Raw genomic sequence first — 20,533 nt, forward strand, 5'->3', positions numbered from 1 at the left:
GCACTTCCGGGTTAGAAACGAATCAGCATTTCTCCCATTGTCCTTTATGATTTAATGATTAGCAAGATGCAGCGTCCTTCCCTGGTACCTGGGGATCGTCATTTTACATTCCGATGTGTTATTTAGAGCTCTTCCGCAAATAAACGGCTAAATTTATTTTCCACAAATAGCTCTACTACGTGGTTTTTGTACGCGATGTTCGTTGGTTAAATCTGATAGCAGGCTGGGTGGAACTGTTATTATGCGGTGTGCTTCTCGCCGGAACTGCTGAGTGATGATTCCAACGGATGTACGTCTGACCGGAAAAGGCAGAAAGCGGCGGTTTGAAGCTGAGCTGCCGCGAGCGATGGAGCCGTTGGGCGCGCGGGTCCGCTGCTGCTCCCGGCGCGCGGTGCTGGCGGCGCTCGAGCGCTTCTCCGAGCCGCTGCACCAAAGGCTGGAAAAAGCAGCACAGGAGGGAGAGCGGGAGGCCCGGCGGGTGAGTGCGGGGAGAGGGGGGTGCCGGGCGGCGGCTCCATCTCCAGAGCGGGCCTGTGGAAAGGAGAGATCAGGGAGGGTGGCTGTGCACAAGAGGCTGGAGTCAGAGGGTTAATGGTGAGGGGTGAAGCCTCCGGGAGATCAGACACTCCCCTCTACCCCCCTGCCGTTGATCACTCCCCTCTACCCCCCTGCCGTTGATCACTCCCCTCTACCCCCCTGCCGTTGATCACTCCCCTCTACCAGACTGATACCTGGGATAATAGCAAAATACTGCGGATGCTGGAAATCTGAAATAACAACAGAAAATGCTGGAAAAACTCAGCAGGCCAGGCAACGTCCGTGGAGAGAAAATAGAGTCAACGTTTCGGGTCAAACCTTTTGTCAAGACTGAAAAAGCACAGGAAATGAAATAGATTAAGAGGCCAGGCTGGGAGAGAACAAAAGAGAAGAGACATTAAGAGGTATTCAAAACGAGACGAGATGGTGATAGGACTAGTGGAGACAAAACACAGCTCTAGATTAGGTGTGAAATGCGCTGGCAGAATGGGAGACAGCTGCCATGTGGGAGAGAAAAAAAAGAAAGGGGGGTGAAAGGCCAAAACAAAGGTGTGGATAAAAAATATAAGTAAAAATGTAATGGGGCCAAGGTTATGATCTGAAATTGTTGAACTCGATATTGAGTCCAGAAGGCTGTAAAGTCTCCAATCGGAAGATGAGGTACTGTTCCTCGAGTTTACGGTGAGCTTCCGTGGAACAATGCAAGAGGCCGAGGATGGTGAGGTCTGAATGGGAATGGAGCGGTGAATTAAAATGACAGGCGACCGGAAGCTCGGGGTCACCCTTACGGACTGAACGGAGGTGTTCCGCAAAGCGGTCGCCCAATCTGCGTTTGGTCTCCCCAATGTAGAGGAGACCACATCGTGAGCAGTGAATACAGTATACTAGATTGCAAGAAGTACAAGTAAATTGCTGTTTCACCTGGAAGGGCTGTTTGGGGCCCTGGACAGTGGGAAGGGGGGAGGTACAGAGGCAGGTGTTACATCTCCTGCGCTTCCAAGGAAGGTGCCAGGGGAAGGGGTGCTGGGGGTGATAGAGGAGTGGACTAGGGTGTCTTGGAGGGAGCGGTCCCTACGGAATGCTGGGAGGGGAGGGGAAGATGCGTTTGGTGGTGGGATCACTTTGGAGCTGGTGGAAATGGCGGAGGATGATCTGTTGAATGTGGAGGCTGGTGGGGTGAAAGGTGAGGACAAGGGGAACCCTATCGTGGTTCCGGGAGGGGCAGAAGTGCGGGAGATAGAACGGACACGGTCGAGGGCCGTGTCAACCACGGTAGAGGGGAATTCTCGGTTGAGGAAAAAGGAAGACATGTTGGAAGCACTGGTGTGGAAGGTGGCATCGTCGGAGCAGATGCGGCGGAGACGGAGAAACTGGGAGAATGGAATAGAGTCCTTACAGGAGGCGGGGTGGGAGGAAGTGTAGTCCAGGTAGCTGTGGGAGTCAGTGGGCTTGTAGTGAATGTTGATCAATAACCTATCCCTGGAGATGGAGACGGAGAAGTCGAGGAAGGGAAGGGAAGAGTCAGAGATGGACCATGTGAAGGTGAGGGAAGGGTGGAAATTGGAGGCAAAGTGAATGAAATTGTCTAGTTCAAGGCGAGTGCAGGAAACGGCACCGATACAGTCATCAATGTATCGGAAAAAGAGGTGAGGGAGGGGACCCGAGTAGGACTGGAACAAAGAGTGTTCCACATATCCCATGAAAAGGCAGGCATAGCTAGGACCCATGCGGGTACCCATAGCAACACCTTTGAGGATACCTGGGATGGTAGGAATGATGTATGAGAAGAGATTGGGTCGATTGGGCTTATACTCGCTGGAGTTTAGAAGAATGAGAGGGGTTCTCATTGAAACTTATAAAATTCTAACAGGACTAGACAGACTAGATGCAGGAAGGCTGTTCCTGATGGCGGGGGAGTCCAGAACCAGGGGTCACAGTCTAAAGATAAGGGGTAAGCCATTTAGGACTGAGATGAGGAGGAATTTCTTCACCGAGAGTGGTGAACCTGTGGAATTCTCTACCACAGAAGGCAGTTGAGGCCAGTTCATTAAATATATTCAAGAAGGAGTTAGATATATTTCTTAAGGCTAAAGGGATTTGGGGAGAAGGCAGGGACAGGGTACTGAGTTTGGATGATCAGCCATGATCTCATTGAATGGCGGAGTAGGCTTGAGGGGCTGAATGGCCTACTCCTGCTCCTATCTTCTATGTCTATGTCTACCCACTGCCGTTGATCACTCCCTCCTGACAGGCTGCTTGCTCGGGCTGCCCTCCGCATTCTGTCTAACTCGGATGGGACTTCAACCCCATGCCCTGCCCAGTGCCAAGACTGCTGACTCCCAGCCCTGGAGCGCTGGTTGTCTTTGCCCCTCCCACCCCACGCTTTTCAACTCTCAACATCTTCCCTGCAGCCTCCTGGCCGCTTCTCTCCGTTAACTTTAAATCATCCAAAACTCCACCATTGCCCTGCTCGCCCGTCACCCCGATCCCCAAACAGATTAGATTGAATATAAAGTACAGAAACAAAATACTGCGGATGCTAGAAATCTGAAATAGAAACAGAAAATGCTGGAAATACTCAGCAGGTCAGGCAGCATCTGTCGAGAAAGAAACTGAGTTAACGTTTCAGGTCGATGACATTTTGTCAGAACTGGAAAATGTTAGCGATGTAACGGATATTTAAGCAAGTACAGAGATTGGGAAAGTGGGGAGGAAAGAACAAAAGGGAAGGTCTGTGATGGGGTGGAAGGCAGGAGTGATTAAAAGACACAAGGTACAAAGCAAAAGGAGATGGTAATGGGACAAGTAAAGAAACAAAAGATGACTCTAGAAAAGCTGAAAATGACATGCGCAGAATCATTACCAGCAGCTGCTGTCTGGGGGAAAAAATGGAAGCTGTGGTTATGGTCTGAAATTGTTGAACTCGATGTTGAGTCCAGAAGGCTGTAAAGTGATGAGGTGCTGTTCGTGAAGCTTCCATTGAGCTTCATTGGAACAGTGTATGAGGATGAGGTCGGAGTGAGTCGAGAATTAAAGTGACATGGGACTCGCTTGCAGACTTAACGGAGGTGTTCAGCAAAGCGATCACTCAATCAGCGTTTGATCTCTCCAATGTAGAGGAGACTGCTTCGTGAGCAGCGAATACAGTATACTAAATTGAAAGAAGTACAAGTAAATCGCTGTTTCACCTGGAAGGCGTGTTTGGGCCCTGGACAGTAGGAAGGGAGGAGGTAAAAGGGCAGGTGTTGCATCTCCTGCGCTTGCACGGGAAGGTGCCATGGGATGGGGAGGGGATGATAGAGGCGTGCACCAGGGTGTCTTGGAGTGAGCGGTCCCTTCGTAATGCTGAGAGGGGAGGGGAAGATATGTTTGGTGGTGGCATCATGCTGGAAGTGGCGGAGGATGACCCGTTGAATGTGGAGGCTGGTGTGGTGGAAGGTGAAGACGAGGGGAACCCTATTGTGGTTCTGGGAGGGAGGGAGGGGAAAGGGCGAGAGCAGAAGTGCAGGAAATAGGACGGACACAGTCGAGGGCCCTGTCGACCACGGTGGAGGGCAATCCTTGGTTGAGGAAAAAGGAAGACCATATCGGAAGCACTAGTATGTGAAGGTGGCATCATCCGAACAAATGAGCTGGAGATACTGGGAGAATGAAAGAGTCCTTGGAAGTGGGGCGGGAGGAAGTGTAATCAAGGTAGCTGTGGGAGTCTGGGCTTATAGTAGGAGTTATTGAATATAAAATCCTTTTCTGCAACTCCCTCCACCACCTGAGCCAATCTTAATTTCTTCAATTTTGCAGCTTGTTCCACATCTTCCAGTCCTCTGATTCTGGCCTTCAACTCTATCTTTGGTGGCAGAGGCTTCAGCTGCCTTGGCCCCCTTTGCAACTCTCTCCTCAAATCCCCCCTCTTCTGCCCCACCTTTAAAAGCTTTCTCAAAACACATCTCTTGAATCAAGCTTTTGGTCAACTTTCCCCATTCCTTCCACAAAGCTTCAGGATCTGCCCCATCTCCCCTCTGTAAAGTGCCTGGTGTTTCTCTATGTTAAAGGCATTATTAAATGCAAGTTATTGTGTGCAGCCAGTTTACACACAGCATAATCCCACAAGCAGTAAAAGAGTTGACTGACCAATTTTTTTTGGGGTGGGGGTGTTGTAGCGAACTCTGGGAGGGGGAGGTGAGATGTAATGGATTGAGCCTGGGGTGGAAGAGAAATAGAATATTTAGAGTTCTCGCCCCATTATAGTCAATAAAGAAATGTGTGTGCCTTGTATATCAGTTACTTAAATAAATTTGCATATAGCTTGCTGTAGTTGCACGATCAAAAACATTTTATTTATGCATCATCGCTGCAAAAATAAATCTGCATCTCTTTCTGGAGCTGCTCATATAATTAGAAATGGAATAGGTCAGCAGGAGAGCCATATGCAAGATGTTATTACAAATATATGTGCAATGTATAAAATTGGTACTGCATAACTATAAAGTTATACAAATACATTTAAATATTAAAGTCCAGAACATGTAAAACCATTGAACCCACTTCAGAGTATGTACTTGCAATTATTACTTGTTCTGTTGCAACCACCAGGGAGAAACCTCATCAACACAAAATGCAAGGAGCTCCTATTTATAAGTGAGACTCATTAAAATTAGGTTTCACCAATTTCCATTGACAAATTCCTGGAATCTTTTGGGTGGTGAATAAAAACTCATTACCCTGGAAATTGACAACATTCCCCCCATTGTTTGCTTATCAAAATCAGGTTCAGTGATTGGCACAAATTGCATTCGTGACTTCAGCACGCACATTACATGCTGACATCACAATGCAGACATCTCTGGATCAATTAGAAGGCCATTTATTTTTTAGGGATGGCCATTGATCCAGCGGGCTTAGGATGGTGATTTGCCTTCCATGTTTCTGCTCATCTCATCTCATCTCAGCCTCTAAGTGCTTCTTTTGATAGCATCAGGGACTTGAGTCATTTCTGTAATGCAGCACATTGAAGTACCAGACCCATGTGATTTCAAAACCTGTCTGATTTCTGCCAGAATAAAGCAACAAACACTGCCTGTGATCTAACCCTATGACCTAGATTTTGCTGGAGCAGGGTATCTGTTAGTTAGACTTGTTTGTGCACATTTAGGTTTAAAAAAAAATGTTGCCCACAAAGTTGCTGGAAGTTCGAGTTGATAACAGAGGGCAACAGAGCATCTGGGACTTTGGTGACTAACAGGACAAACAATGTATCTCCTTAACCAATGAGAGAGATTAAAGGATTGAGAAATAAAGGAAGCAATGAGAAAGAGGGTGAATTAGAGTGGGTTCATTTGATGTCAAATCTGATACGGGAAGAAGTAGAGGCAAAGAGGAATAAAGATACTGGATTAAGAGAAAAAAGACAAAAGAAAAGTGAGAAGAAATTTTAAAATTTGACATTTTAAAAAAAAATCCAACAATTCACAACCTGAAGGAATGAGACTCCACACTTTCAATTGTTTACTTTCTGGACAAGAGCGGTTTATTAAGTCATTAACAATTATCACGTCATTATAAGGGTACTTGCGTGTTAATTACTAGACTTAACACTCTGGTGAGTTTAATGGGAAATGAATGTGCAAATGCAGCAACTTCATGAAAATCACGGGGAGGTTAAGGGCGAGATGCCGTTTTTGCAAAGCTAACGGCGAAGCGGCGAAAATCAGCCAGCAACTTGTGGCGATTTACAATTCATGAGTTATCTCTTCTTCGCCACAAGTTGCTGGCCCATTTGCACATTAGGAAGGGTGTGACACGCTGTTATTTTTACAGCAAATTCTGGGCCTATATAGTGACTTTTTTTGAATTTGAATATATGCCATTTTTTTTGTTGCAGATATTTGAAACTGCTATTCAGGAGAATATTCTTGTCAATGGGGTGTTATGGCAAGAAGTCTCTGAGGAAGAGGAGCTGGGATATGGTATGGAACCAAACAAATTCAGTCAAATTTTCTTTGCAATCTCTAGATCATTATCAAAATATTTAGTGGAAATTGAATGATGAGGCAAATGTTGCGCCTTGTCAGGAGACACCAAAGCTTTCTTATGCAGTCTGATCACAATTCTCTTGTATCAGTTCATCTTTGATTTTGTTTAAATAAATCTAGGAAGGGCTGCATTTTTCCTTAACCATTCTTAAATTTCTTTTAGCTGCCCAATATCTAGATAAATGTAGCAATACCCAGAGGTTGAACAGAGAACCTTTGTAACTGTAATCCAGTTTATTGGAATATATCACCTGCTGCCTTTCTTCGATATGTGGAAGAACATACATCGAGACTGAGGCTCAGTTTATAAATGAATAGACAAATTTATTTAACATTAAACACGTAAATGAATAGTATTCAGTACAAATAGTATATAGTACTGTAATTGAAAACGTTACTATTCGCCTCAAATGTCAAAACAGCAGAAATACTTCTTCTGCACTAACTCACATGATGATTGTTCAATAAAGTGGCAAAAACATTAGCATGGAGATATAAATTTAGCCCAGTCTCTCTTGACTGTGATAAAGTCAGCCCAGATATACCATTCAAGATCCTTTGAAGACATGTCAGAAGAAAGGACATTTGAAATTGTATCTTATAACCACATTAGCTGGACAAGTTGTCAATTATATATGGTGTTTGAATTGAATGGAATTGCTTGATTCATTGACCTGTGTCAATGCTTTAAAACTTTAAATGACCTGTTTGTTGGGTCCCCAGCCAACATCCTGCTCTGCCTCTACCCTCTCCAGAGCCTTGATATCCTTTTTACCATATACAGGAGCCAAAACAGTAGTCCAAATGCAAGCATACAAGAACCTTGCATGGCTTAAGTATAGTACTATTAATTTTTTACTCAATTGCCCTAACAGTACAACCAAAAAAACTATTTTCTTTCTCTATAGGCACCTCAAGCTGCCTGTGCACATTTAGTGAATGACCAATTACACCCCTCAATCTTTTAAATAATTCAGTATCTTTAATGGTTACCTCTGCATGGCTGTAGTTTCCTAACCCCAAGTGTATGACATTGCACTCGTCCACATTAGATAGCATCTTCCACACAGGCCCATTCACCTTACTTACCTAAATTTACCTTCATGCTATTGGTTTGGTCTGAATTATTAATCCTTGCACATGTTTTTGTATCATCTACGCATTTAAGAAATGTTCCATTTAATCCCTTCTCTAGATCATGAACAGCAATGGTTCCAATACAGCACCCTGCAGAACTCTATTCATAACCAGGCCCCAATCAATCCACTATTACTAACAACTAACTGCTTATACAATTTCAACCAACTACCTATCCTATAATCCTATGCGATCTAATTATTCCTAATACAAGAAACTTTGTGATATCCGGCACCGACCGGACCGGTGTGTTGCCGATCTATCAAAACTGCCGAACATACAAAGTTAATGTTGAAGCATACGGAGGTTTTCATCTCCGTATCTGACAACAAACACTTGCTTAGCAACAGCTTCTAAAGAGTCGGCTGCAGCTGCAAGCGTCTCTAGCTGAAGCTGTTGCTATAGCTACAGACCTTGCAGTGCCTGACTGGGGGGGGAAAAAAAAGAACGAGAACTAAAAAAACTTATAGAAAACGGCTCCTGATTTTTCCCGTTAGATCGAGTATTCCGGACATACAACCTCTGGATAAACCAAAGTTTCCTGTAGTTGTCTATGCAGTAGTTTATCGATTACTTTTGGGAAAACAAGGTATATACATCAACCATCATGCTAATGTTATTCCTATATTTAAAAAGGGCGATAGAACAAATCTAGGGAACTATAGACCAGTTAGCTTAACGTCCGTGATAGGAAAGATAATGGAATCTACTCGGATGTAATAGGAAAACATCTAGAAACTGAAAATATAATAAAGAATAGTCAACATGGATTTCAAAAGGGAAGGTCCTGCTTGACCAACCTTATTGAATTCTTTGAAAAAGTTACAGAAAGAGTAGACATGGGTAATGCAGTAGATGTAATATACTTGTATTTTCAAAAGGCCTTCAATAAGGTACCACATGGTAGATTCATGACTACGGTCAGAGCATGTAGTCGGGACAAGTAGCAGAATGGATAGCCAGCTGGCTACAAAACAAAGCAGAGAGTAGGGGTTAAAGGTAGTTACTCAGGCTGACGGAAGGTGGGAAGTGGTGTTCCACAGGGGTCGGTGCTGGGACCACTGCTCTTCACCATTTACATAAACGATTTGGATTCTGGAATCGGAAGTACAATTTCAAAATCTGCGGATGACACCACATTGGGGGGTATAGTTAATACTGAGGAAAACTATGACAAAATACAAGAACACATTAATAAACTTGTGCGTGTAAATGGCAAATTAATTTTAATATAAAATGTTTCTGTGATGTGCATTTTGGTAGGAGGAATAAGGAGGCCACATAATGTTTGGAAAATGGAGTCTAAATGGGCTAGAGGAACAAAGGGATCATGGGGTACATATTCACAAATCATTAAAGGTAGTAATGCAAGTTAACAAGGCCATTAAAAATGCAAACAAAGCATTTGGGTTCATTTCTGGAGGAATAGAATTGAAAAGTAGGGAAGTTATTAAACTTGTATAGAACCTTGGTTAGAACACACTTAGTACTGTGTACAGTTCTGGTCTCCATATTATAAAAAGGATATAGAGACACTGAAGGTGCAAAAAAGATTTACAAGAATATCATCAGAGCTGAGAGGTTATAACTATCAGGAAATACTGAAATAGGCTGGGGCTCTTTTTTCTCTAGAAAAGAGAAGGCTGAGGGGTGTCCCAATAGAGGTCTTTAAAATTATGAAAGGGTTTGATAGGGTAGACAGAGAGAATATTTTCCACTTGTGGAGGAGTCCAAAACTAGAGGCCATAAATAAAAGATAGTCAGTAATAAATCCAATAGAGAATTCCGGAGAAACTACTTTACACAGAGTGGTTACAATGTGGAAATTGCTACCACATGGAGTAGTTGAGTCGAATAGCATAGATGCATTTAGGGGGAAGCTAGATAAATGTGAGGGAGAAAGGAATAGAAGTATATGCAGATAGAGTGGGAGGAGGCCAGTTGGGCTGAATGGTCTGTTTCTGTGCTGCAAATCCTATGTAATCGGGCTATCTATGAAGTTTACTATTGCTGTAGCTTATGCTTTTTATATATTTTTAACAGTAAAGTAACTGCAAAATGGGGTATCAGAAAATTACTAATACAGCTGAATCTGAGTTTCCTGGTTGTAACTAAGTGTATTTAGATGGTTTTGAATTATTTTGTAAGCCAAACTGTTGAATTAGGTTCCAGCATAATAGCCTAGGTTAGTTATTTTTCTTTCTTCCTGACTCATACTTCCAACTACACTGAATCTGTTACTCACTCTTGATTCAATACTGCTTATGGACGATCAAGAGGCCTCTCTGATCTTAACACCCCCATACTTTATTACATTATTAAAATTCTATGCTAGGGAAAAACATGGTTTTTGAGGTTTATGTATTCTATGGCCCTGAATTTGCAATCGGAGGCTTCCCGCGGGGAAATGCCTCCGATCCGCAAATAAAATGCCCACGTACCTGGGGCCTCGGGATCCACGGAGACTCGCGGTCCTGTGGCTCCCCGGTACGCGCAGGTAGAGGCCCACGTATCCCAGGCGTGCAGGCGGATCACATGGGCCGGACCAATGAATGACAGAAGGGAATCCCCATTCATACTTATGGGGATTCCGTATGTACGGAAATTTTTTTTTACATGTTTTAAAGGGGCTAAGAATAAACTTATCTTATTTAACAAGTTTTTAAATGTATAATTTATTGATACAATTTTATTTTTCTGTTTTTTAAAACTGTTACGCAGGTGTAAGGCCTGCTTTTACCAGCGTAAGAAAAGGCAGGCCTTATACCAGGCGTAAGAATTTCACTGGCATTCACTGGGCAGAAGTTCTCCACCGCGGATGCCCTTTTCCCGGGGATGCGGATGATCTGGCAAGAGAATTCTTGGCGCATGCCTGAATGTGCACGGCCCTTATGGGCACGTACGCACCCATAGGGGCAGCATATTATGGCCCATTATGTCTCTTTAGAAACTGATTTCAACAGGCTGTTTCGCCAGTTCCAAAAGTGTAATATTGTATTAATATCTGGCAAATGAATACTGTACACTTTTTTTACTAAATGTCCTAGTATAACCATTTTATTTCCAGGTAATGACATAAAGAGTTTAGATGATGATTTGGATGACTGTATTAAAGAAACAGCCTCAAAACGTAAGCAACTTCCCAGGAAGATTGTTGGACATCTTGCTAGGACCATGAAAGCAGAAAGGGAATCACTAGTACGTTTATATTTTGTTGTATCTTTTTTGTTGGAATTCAGTTTACACTGATTTGCTGTATTGGGTAGTATGTTTTATATGTGACCACAATTAACTTCTACTGCACTTGGTAAATAAATTCAACTGCATACTGTTGAAACAAATGATGGGAGAACGGTGTTAAGTGTTCAGTATGCAGTAAATCCCTTTTACTACGAAGAATAGGTATATCTATTAAAAGGGGCCAGTCCTCCAAACTCAACATTGCCACTAAACCTAGGCAGTGTTGTCAAGCCAGTAACAAATTGCAGTATTTGTAGTTCCCTATTTTAGCACTGGAGGCCATGATAAATGCATTGACTTAAAAAAACCAATAAATGCTGAATATTTGAATTTAAGAGAAAAGAGGTTAATGTTTGGGGTATAGACACTAAATTAGAACTGGACATTTTTGTGTGTGCTCCTAAAGAGGAGGGTAACTCTTGGTAATAAGTATTTCTCTCTAGATCTAAAACAAAGTATTATTAGGCTTAAGTAACTATCTTCTGTATTGCTATTTTCATTTACGTTGTCCCCTATTTGTATTGGGACCTTCTTACAATGTTCATATCAATTTGCACACACATTTGGTGACTTCTGACATCGTAATGAAAATGTGGGCTTATCTCAAGGGTTTATGTATGATCTTATAGTGAATTAGTTAATTTCTTCAAATAGCTATATTCTGATTTCCCTTAGAAACCCAAGATAGCCATGTAGCTTAATTCTTTCAGTGCATTTTCCTAGAAACATTGAGGCTCTTCAACCAATCAGATTGAAGAATCCTCACTAAGACACAGAGTCCAAACCAGGAAGTATTAGCAGGAAATATAAATTAGATTTAAATAATGTACATAAAGCGAAATAAAGATTGAAAAATGCAGATGGAATTAAGGCAGAGAGATAGAGACAGACAGACAAATTTTTTTGCAAAATTTCCAACACTCTTTTTCTTCTGAGGGAATGAGACTCCACACTTATAAAATTAATTTTTCAGGGCCAGAGAGATTGTTCAGTAGTAATTATCACTTATTAGAAACTCACTTACTCCTGAATGCACTAGCCCTAACTTTATCGGCCATTTTAGAACAGAACTAGTGGGCAAGTACAGCAAGTTCACGCCGTTACATTGATTTTAATGCTGAGCCTATTGACGAGGACTGCAGCAGCGTACCCTGTGGAGGAGCGGGGTATATCTGACAGCAACTTCTGGATTTCTGCGTTTAACTGCACATGTATGTACTGTACTCCAAAAGTTGCTGTCTGATTTACCCCATAATAACGGTGAGCACTGATAGCCTCACTTATTATTACCGCAAAATACGAGCCCTTCTGATTAAGAGCACTTTGCTTTTATGGGGGGCAGGGGGGAAACTGGTGCAATCCGCTTCCTGCTGTTGCATGTGATATTAAAGGGAAGAGTTAGGAGAATGTTTCTTGTGCGGTGAGTTGTGAGTTGTTGCACATGGAATGCCTTACCAGAAACAGTGAAGAAAGCAGAATCCGTAATAGCTTTTAAAAGGGAAGTGGATAAATATTTGAAAAGGAAAAATCTAAAATGGTATGGGAAAGAGTTACAGGAAGGGGGGGGGGGCAGACTAAGTCTTTCAGAGAGCCAGCTAAAGCATAATGGGCTAAATGGCATCCTGTGCTGTAGATTCTGATTCCTGTTAGCTGGTATGAGTGATAGAAAGGTCTGCAATCTAGACCACTCTACTATTCAACCTTCAGAAGCTTAGAAGTGAGCCAGAGGAGAGGGGTTACTTTGCTGGGGGGGAGGGTATGCTGTGAGGAGGATGTCGTGAAACTCCAGCACGATTTGGACAGGTTGGGTGATTGGGCAGAAACATGGCAAATGCACTATAATGTGGATAAATGTGAGGTTATCCACTTTGGTGGCAAAAACAGGAAGGCAGATTATTATTTGAATGGTAATAGATTGGGAGAAGGGGAAGTGCAAAGAGACCTGGGTGTTCTTGTACACCAGTCGCTGAAGGTAAGCATGCAGGTGCAGCAGGCGGTTAAGAAGGCAAATGGTATGTTGGCCTTCGTAGCAAGAGGGTTCGAGTACAAGAACAAGGATGTCTTGCTGCAGTTGTACAAGGCCTTGGTGAGACCACACCTTGAGTATTGTGTGCAGTTTTGGTCGCCTTACCTGAGGAAGGACGTTTTTGCCATGGAAGGAGTGCAGCGAAGATTCACCAGGCTGATACCTGGGATGGCAGGAATGACGTATGAGGAGAGATTGTGTCGATTGGGCTTATACTCACTGGAGTTTAGAAGATTGAGAGGGGATCTCATCGAAACCTATAAAATTCTGTCAGGCCTGGACAGACTAGATGCAGGAAGGATGTTTCTGATGGCCGGGGAGTCCAGAACCAGGGGTCATAGTCTAAGGATAAGGGGTAAGCCATTTAGGACTGAAATGAGGAGGAATTTCTTCACCCAGAGAGTGGTGAACCTGTGGAATTCTCTGCCACAGAGGGCGGTGGAGGCCAGTTCATTAAGTATATTCAAGAAAGAGTTGGATATATTTCTTAAGGCTAAAGGGATCAAGGGATATGGGGAGAAGGCAGGGACCGGGTACTGAATTTGGATGATCAGCCATGATCTCATTGAATGGCGGAGCAGGGCCGAATGGCCTACTCCTGCTCCTATCTTCTATGTATCTATGATAAATAATATTTAAATGTTTTAACTAGTTGCTTATATTTAGTTTTATTACTGATAATACAATACATATTTCATTGTGTGCAGAAGCTTTATCAGCCTGCAGTAAACTCCCAAATGAAACTAGAGATCCAACCAGAACAAGGTAAGCGTGTAAGCAATTGTACATATTTTTTTCAGGCTCCAAATGCCTTCTCCAGTTACTGTGCTACCCACTAAACCAAAACCCATTAAATATTATATTTGAATATTGTTTTATTGAGTACCCCACTAGTTACAGCCTGCCAACCTGAAAATGACCTGTTTATTCCTACTCTGATTTCTGTCCATTAACCAAGTCTCAATCCATACTAGTATATTACCCCCAATCCCATGAGCCCTAATTTTGTTTAATAACCTCTTGTCTGGCACCTTATCGAATGTCTTCTGAAAATCCAAATACACCACATCCACTGGTTCCCCCTTATCTATCCTAGTTACAACCTCAGAAAACTCCAACAGATTTGTCAAACACTATTTCCCTTTCATAAATCAGTGTTGACTGCCCAATCCTATTATTATTTTCTAAGTGCCCTGTTACCACGTCCTTTAATAATAGATTCTAGCATTTTCCCTACTACTGATGTCAGGCTAACTGGTCTGTAGTTCCCTGTTTTCACTCTCCCTCCTTTCTTAAATAGTGTGGTTACATTTGCTACCTTTCAATCCACGGGAACCGTTCTAGAATCTATTGAATTTTGGAAAATGACAACCAATGCATCCACTATCTATAGCCACCTCTTTCAAAACCCTCGGATGTAGACCATCAGGGATTTATCGGCTTTCAGTCCCATTAATTTCTCCAGTACTATTTTTTTACTAATACTAATTTCTTTCAGTTCCTCATTCTCGCTAGACCCTTGGTTCTCCACTATTTCCGGGAAGTTTTTTGCATCTTCTTCCGTGACGATAGACACAAAGTATTTATTTAATTTCTCTGCCATTTCCTTATTCCCCATTATAATTTCTCCTATCTCAGCCTGTAAGGGACCCACACTTACTTTTGCTAATCTTTTCCTTTTTACATACCTATAGAAGCTTTTACAGTTTGTTTTTATGTCTCGCTGGTTTACTCATATTCTGTTTTCCCTTTCTTTATTAATTTCTTGATCCTCCTTTGCTGAATTCTAAAATCTTCCCAATCCTCAGGTTTACTATTTTTGGCAACATTATAAGCCTCTTCCTTTGATCTAATACTATCTTTAACTTCTTTTGTTAGCCACGATTGGACCACTTTTCCAGTGGGGTTTTTGTGCCTTAAAGGAATGTATATTTGTTGTAAATTATGTATTCATTCTTTAAATGCTAGCCATTGCTTCTCTACTGTCGTACTTTTTAATATAGTTTCCCAATCTACCCTAACCAACTCGCCCCTCATACTTATGTAGTTTCCTTTGTTTAGATTTAATACCCAAGTTTCGGATTTAACTAAATCACTTTCAAACTCAAAATATAAAATTCTATCATAATATAGTCAGTCTTCCCTAACGGCCCCTTTACTACAAGGTTATTAATGAGCCCTTTCTTGTTGCACAATGCTAGATCTAAAATAGCTTGTTCCCTAGTTGGTTCCTCAACATGCTAATCTAGAAAACTATCTTGCATACATTCGATGAATTTGTCCTCCACACTATTACTGCAAATTTGGTTTGCCCAGTCTTTCTGTAGATTAAAGTTCCCCATGATTACTGTATTACCCTTGTTACATGCGCCTCTAATTTCCTGATTTATACTCTGCCCTACATTACAACTACTGTTTGGGGGGCCTATAAACAACTCCCACCAATGTTTTCTGCCCCTTGCTGTTGCTTAGCTCCATCCAAACTGATTCTACCTCTTGATTTTCGGAGCTAAGATCCTTTCTCTCTACTGTCTTTATCCCATCCTTTATAATCAGGGCTACCCCTTCTCCTTTCCATTTTGCCTATCTCTTCTAAAAGTTAAATAGCGTGGAATGTTTAGTTCCCAGCCTTGGCCACATTGCAACCACGTTTCCGTAATGTTTATTAGATCAAACCTATTCATTTCTATCTGCGCTATTAATTCATCTACTTTGTTGTGAATGCTTCGCGCAGATATCGTGCCTTTAGCTTTGACTTATTTCTATTTTTCCCTGATGTTACCTTAGTCACTGATGCCTTATTACCTTTGTTGTTCTCTCCCTTCCTGACCCACTCTGCTTATTTTTATCCAAAACTCTACTCTGCTCTAGAGCCTTGACATTTCTCTCTCAGCTTTTAAATTAACTCTTTCCTGAATCCTCCCCCCCCCCCGCCCTTCATTAGTTTAAAGCCCTGTCTACTGCCCTAGTTATTCGGTTTGCCAGGACACTGGTCCCAGCCAGTGGAACCTGTCCCAACGGAACAGCGCCCTCTTTCCCCAGTACTGGTGCCAGTGCCCCATGAACTGAAACCCTTCCTCCCACACCACTCAAATTCTAGCACGAAGACGATGTGTAAACTGAAGAAATTGGTGGATAATAAATACCAAATGGGCAAGGTGGATAATTATGGAGTTGTGCTTGATTATCTTTGGGGATCAGGAGCTATTTACTCAAGATTAAATGGGTGCATATAGTACCTTTTATACAGTAATGTGTGTTTTGTGTAAGGATTTGTACTTGAGGCTCAGGTCTGTTGAGCAGTTTCCTTCTCTTTTAGAAAAATCCTGAACCACTGTGATTATCAACTTGTGTTGGTGCTTAAAGTATATGACATTTTTTAACTAATGTAGTTTGCAAATACATTTTTTATTAGCGTCCAAGGAGACACAGATGGTGAGAATTGCATCAAACGTTTCTCAAGATATGAGTGATGTTATGAAGGTAAGCATTCCAGAGCAATTTGTATATTTTTAATTCTTCATCAATCAGCAACTTAACAGATTTCAGGAACTTCAATTTTTTTGAATTATGAGATCTCAACTGGAGCCTTTGGAGGAACTGTTTATGACCACTTTCTTTCAGACAACTTTGAACAAGTTGTCCTGCCTCTAGACTGGTTTATGTTATCTTGGACTCACCCAAGGTGGTATTCTAATTCCATCTTCAGTACAGTGTTCTTAGCTAATTCGAATACTGCACTATTAAAGTGTGTGCATTAGGCTGCTAAAAGTGCCTTAAAATGAAATGGATAATTGGGAATTATTTAAACATACATCTGTCCAGCGATGTAACTATGTATCTATCCATCTAGTGGATGTAGCAAAAAAAACTTCCAAATTGTGTGTGTCTATTAATTGGTTGTCTGAATCCAGGATCTACAGTTTGGTTTGGATCAAGAGCCAATCCTTCCTTTGCTGCACTACATAATTTTTGCCAGCAGTTAGAAGTGTTCACATATTTACACAGATATTTACCTAATTTTAGCCACTAGGTGGTAATGTTAAGAAACCAAGTACTACAACTGTACCCGTGTACAGCTCCACCCAGTGACTGGAGTTGGATAGTAAAATAATGCATCTCATTATTGAAGTCAGTTACAGTGACAAGATTGAGTGCCAATGTCATGAAGCTTCCTGAATAGGCCAGTTTCAAAATGTGGTTTCTGCTAGACTGAAGTGAAAAGGTTGAAAAATACAAAAAATAAAGTAGACTAGCGCCCTCGATGGCTCAATTGAGTAGTTGAGCCACACTGACCAATAAGGTGCCAGGTTCAATCCCTAACCTTCACCCAGTTAGCTGATTTCAGCTAGGGTGCATTAATTGGCTTCAACATCAATGGGTTAATAAACTGGCATGACTTCTTACTGCTGTTGAATGTTCAGTGGCTACTGCTGGAAGTGCGCATATGTAGCTAGGATTGCGTTTGGCTGTGATGTCCCATGCAGTACGGTAGGCTAGTGGTTATGGTACTGGACTAGCCTTCAAATCCCACCGTGGCAAGTTGTGAAATTGAATTCGATAAATCTGATTATGGCTAGCACCACAAATTAGCCATGAAAGCTGCCAGATTGTTGTTGTTAACCCAGCTGGAACTGGTTCACTACTCATTCCGGGAAAGGAGCCTGCTGTCCAATTTGGCCTACACTTGACTCCAGTCCCACACCTTGTGGTTGATTCTCAATGTCCCCAGGGCAACTAGGGATGGACAGTATATACTGCCTTGCCAGGGTTGCCCACATATCAAGAACAAATAAAAAAAATTTGATTTTCTGCCAATGCTGTTGAAGCTCATGTGAATAAAGGCTAATTGAATGTGACTAACACCTATGCAACTGGACCCAGCGAGGAATAAGTGCTTCAGGAAAGTAGGATCATTGATGAGGTTGGGGGTGAAGATTACAATTTGGAATTGGATTGTAGTTAATTTGGCGAAAGTTTAAAGGCAAGTGGTTGCCATAGCCATATGTTTACAACTATATAACCTATGGGTAATTGATCAGTATGTCAAGTCTGAAGGTTAATGCCATTGTACAGGTTTTTCTTTATGTAGCTCTTGTAGGTGTAAATAATTGTGGTGTAATAGTACTAATAATGATGTCTTTTTGTTCCCCAAGCATTTACCAACATTTATGGAGAAAGCTGAGGGACTTTTGCAAACTCTAAGTCTCGTTCCCGTTATGAAGCAGTCCCAGACAAATAAGGCAATCTTCTCGACCCACACACAGATGTGCTTCCAAAATAACAAAGGACAAGCTCTTCCAGTTGAAAAAACAGATGTCACTCCCATAGAGACTGATAAAAAGAAATTGCTGAAGAATCGTAGTTCACAGAAGAGAAAAATAGATTCTTATGTTAATCAAAAATACCCAAAGCGAAGACTGCATCTCAGCCAGTAAACCTGCCAATTATTCAGTGCCAACAGACAACTTGTACATTTCTGTATATAATATACAGTTACATTTTTAAGTGCTTCTAGACAGGTTCAATGAAAGCTAGGCAATTAGCATCTCGGTTTGCAAGTGGTTAGAGTAATATCGGCAGAGGTATATGACCAAAGTCGTCATATTAACTAGGTATAAGTGTGCAGCACTGAGGAGGGGTCTAAAAGTAGAGAAAATAAAATGGAAAAGTAAGTAGGTGGAAGAATTGTCTAAGTACATACAACTTAACAGATTTGTCACCTAATTCCACATTTGCAGGAGATGCTAGGCTTAGATCTTGGTTTAAACATTTGAGTTTAACTTGTTCTTTTGGTTTTTTGTATTTCAGAAATTTCTGACTTAATTCTATTTAATGTTAGAGATCTGTTTCTATTTTAAGACTACAAAATCCTGCAAATAAGATTTTTAAAAAGTGTACAAAATGGCTTAGTTTTTGTTAGACTTTTTTTTGCTGCTTTTTCACTTTTAATTGAGCCTATCTGATACTGTTCTAGTGTAATGCATAATGTGACTACCAGTTACTTCACATCCAGCAAATTAAAATAAGCTTGTACAAATGTGGTATGGAAAATCTAAACAAATGAACATTTTTAACAAATATACAGATGAAATGTAATATAGAGTGAATTGCTACTTTCTAACTAATGTCTTCTGTATAAGTCTATTATAAGGTTTATTTTTTAAAAAGGCATACCTTTGTACTTACTGATTTTTGTTAAATATTGTAAAGGTCAAAATTGTATATATCCAATGTCTGTCTTTTTGTATGATTACATCCTTTTTAAGATTTTAAATAAATTTAAGGAATACACTATACAGTGCAAATCTGTAGTTTTTTTAGTTAAAAGCTAGCCGATTTTCCGTGACATCAGCGGGCACAATGCTTTATAACAGCAACATTGTATAGTACAAAATGTATTCTACAATAAATTTCCTGTGGCATTGCTTTTGGGTATTCTGGAGTCTGACACGGTTGTTATGTTTTGGAGCCAACCTGACCTGTCCCTTTTAAGGCCAGTGTTACAAGTACAGGAAACTTTGTTATATCCAGCACTGACGGGACCGAGCTGTTGCCGATCTATCAAAACTGCCGGACATACCAGCGTTAATGTTGAAGCATACGGAGGTTTTCATCTCCGTATCTGACAACAAACACTGTTGCTTAGCAACAGCTTCTAAACAGTCGGCCTGTACCTTGGAAGCATCTCTGTAGCTTAGCAACAGCTTCAGAGAGACTTTCCAGAGCCTGACTGTTGGGGAAAAAAAAGCCACGAGAAGAAAAAAAAACTAACAAAACGGCTCCTGATTTCTGCCGGTAGATCGAGGTTTCCGGACATACAACCTCCGGATAAACCAGTCTCCTGTACTCCCTTTGGGAATCCAAGTAATCATAACTGCTTGAAAATTGCTCAGGTTAGTTAGATATCAATAACTGGCTTTTTAAAAAATATATAATTTTGCACTTCTAATGTGATTCAGTGCATAACTGATCCACAATGAATTCTATACAGAGTAAGAAAATATGAAAAATATCTTTCTGTAACTTTTTGCTTCTTTCGGTGACCCTCTCCCTTCCACTTTTTTAACCTCGAGCTTCCACACTTTATGTTCTCAAACTCTTGCTTTTGTTGCCCTTTCTGTAAGTTCTTCCTTCGGATATCTATATGTCTACCAACTTTTCCGTTCCTTACACAGGAACAGGAGTAGGCCATTCAGCCTGTTCCGCCATTCAATGAGATCATGGCTGATTTGTATCCTAACTCTATTACCCGCTTTGGCTCAATATCCCTTAATACCCTTGGCTAGCAAAAATCACATCGATCTTAGATTTAAAATTCTTAATTGAGCTAGAATTTACTGCATTTTGTGGAAGAGTTCCACACTTCTACCACCCTTTGTGTGAAGAAGTGTCTCCTAACTTCCCTCCTGAATGGCCTGGCTCTGATTTTAAGGTTAATTCCCCATTTCCTAGACTCCACACCAACAGAGAAATGTTTCTCTCTACCTTTCAAAATCCTAAAAACCTCAATCAAATCACCCCTTAACCTATATTTCAGGGAATACAAGCCTAATTAATGTAA

At 41.4% G+C, this 20,533-nt stretch overlaps 1 protein-coding gene across 2 annotated transcripts; it reads left to right on the plus strand.

Annotated features, from left to right (window-relative positions):
- The first annotated feature begins 182 nt into the window (after nucleotides 1-182).
- On the plus strand, nucleotides 183-19,268 carry nsl1 (NSL1 component of MIS12 kinetochore complex). 2 transcript variants are annotated; one of them, XM_085981258.1, is made up of 6 exons: nucleotides 183-289; nucleotides 6,416-6,500; nucleotides 10,771-10,901; nucleotides 13,677-13,734; nucleotides 16,385-16,452; nucleotides 18,126-19,268. In XM_085981258.1, exons 1-6 carry the CDS (start codon nucleotides 275-277, stop codon nucleotides 18,405-18,407), a joined length of 639 nt encoding a protein of 212 aa, XP_085837384.1. In that variant the 5' UTR covers nucleotides 183-274; the 3' UTR covers nucleotides 18,408-19,268. The 2 variants fall into 2 exon arrangements, with proteins under 2 accessions (XP_085837384.1, XP_085837383.1); XM_085981257.1 differs by lacking the exon at nucleotides 183-289 and adding an exon at nucleotides 296-478.
- The last annotated feature ends 1,265 nt before the right edge of the window (nucleotides 19,269-20,533 follow it).

The sequence above is a fragment of the Somniosus microcephalus genome, chromosome 3 (genome assembly GCF_052327205.1).
Source record: "Somniosus microcephalus isolate GS21.2 chromosome 3, FLI_Smic_1.0, whole genome shotgun sequence".
NCBI lineage: Eukaryota > Metazoa > Chordata > Chondrichthyes > Squaliformes > Somniosidae > Somniosus > Somniosus microcephalus.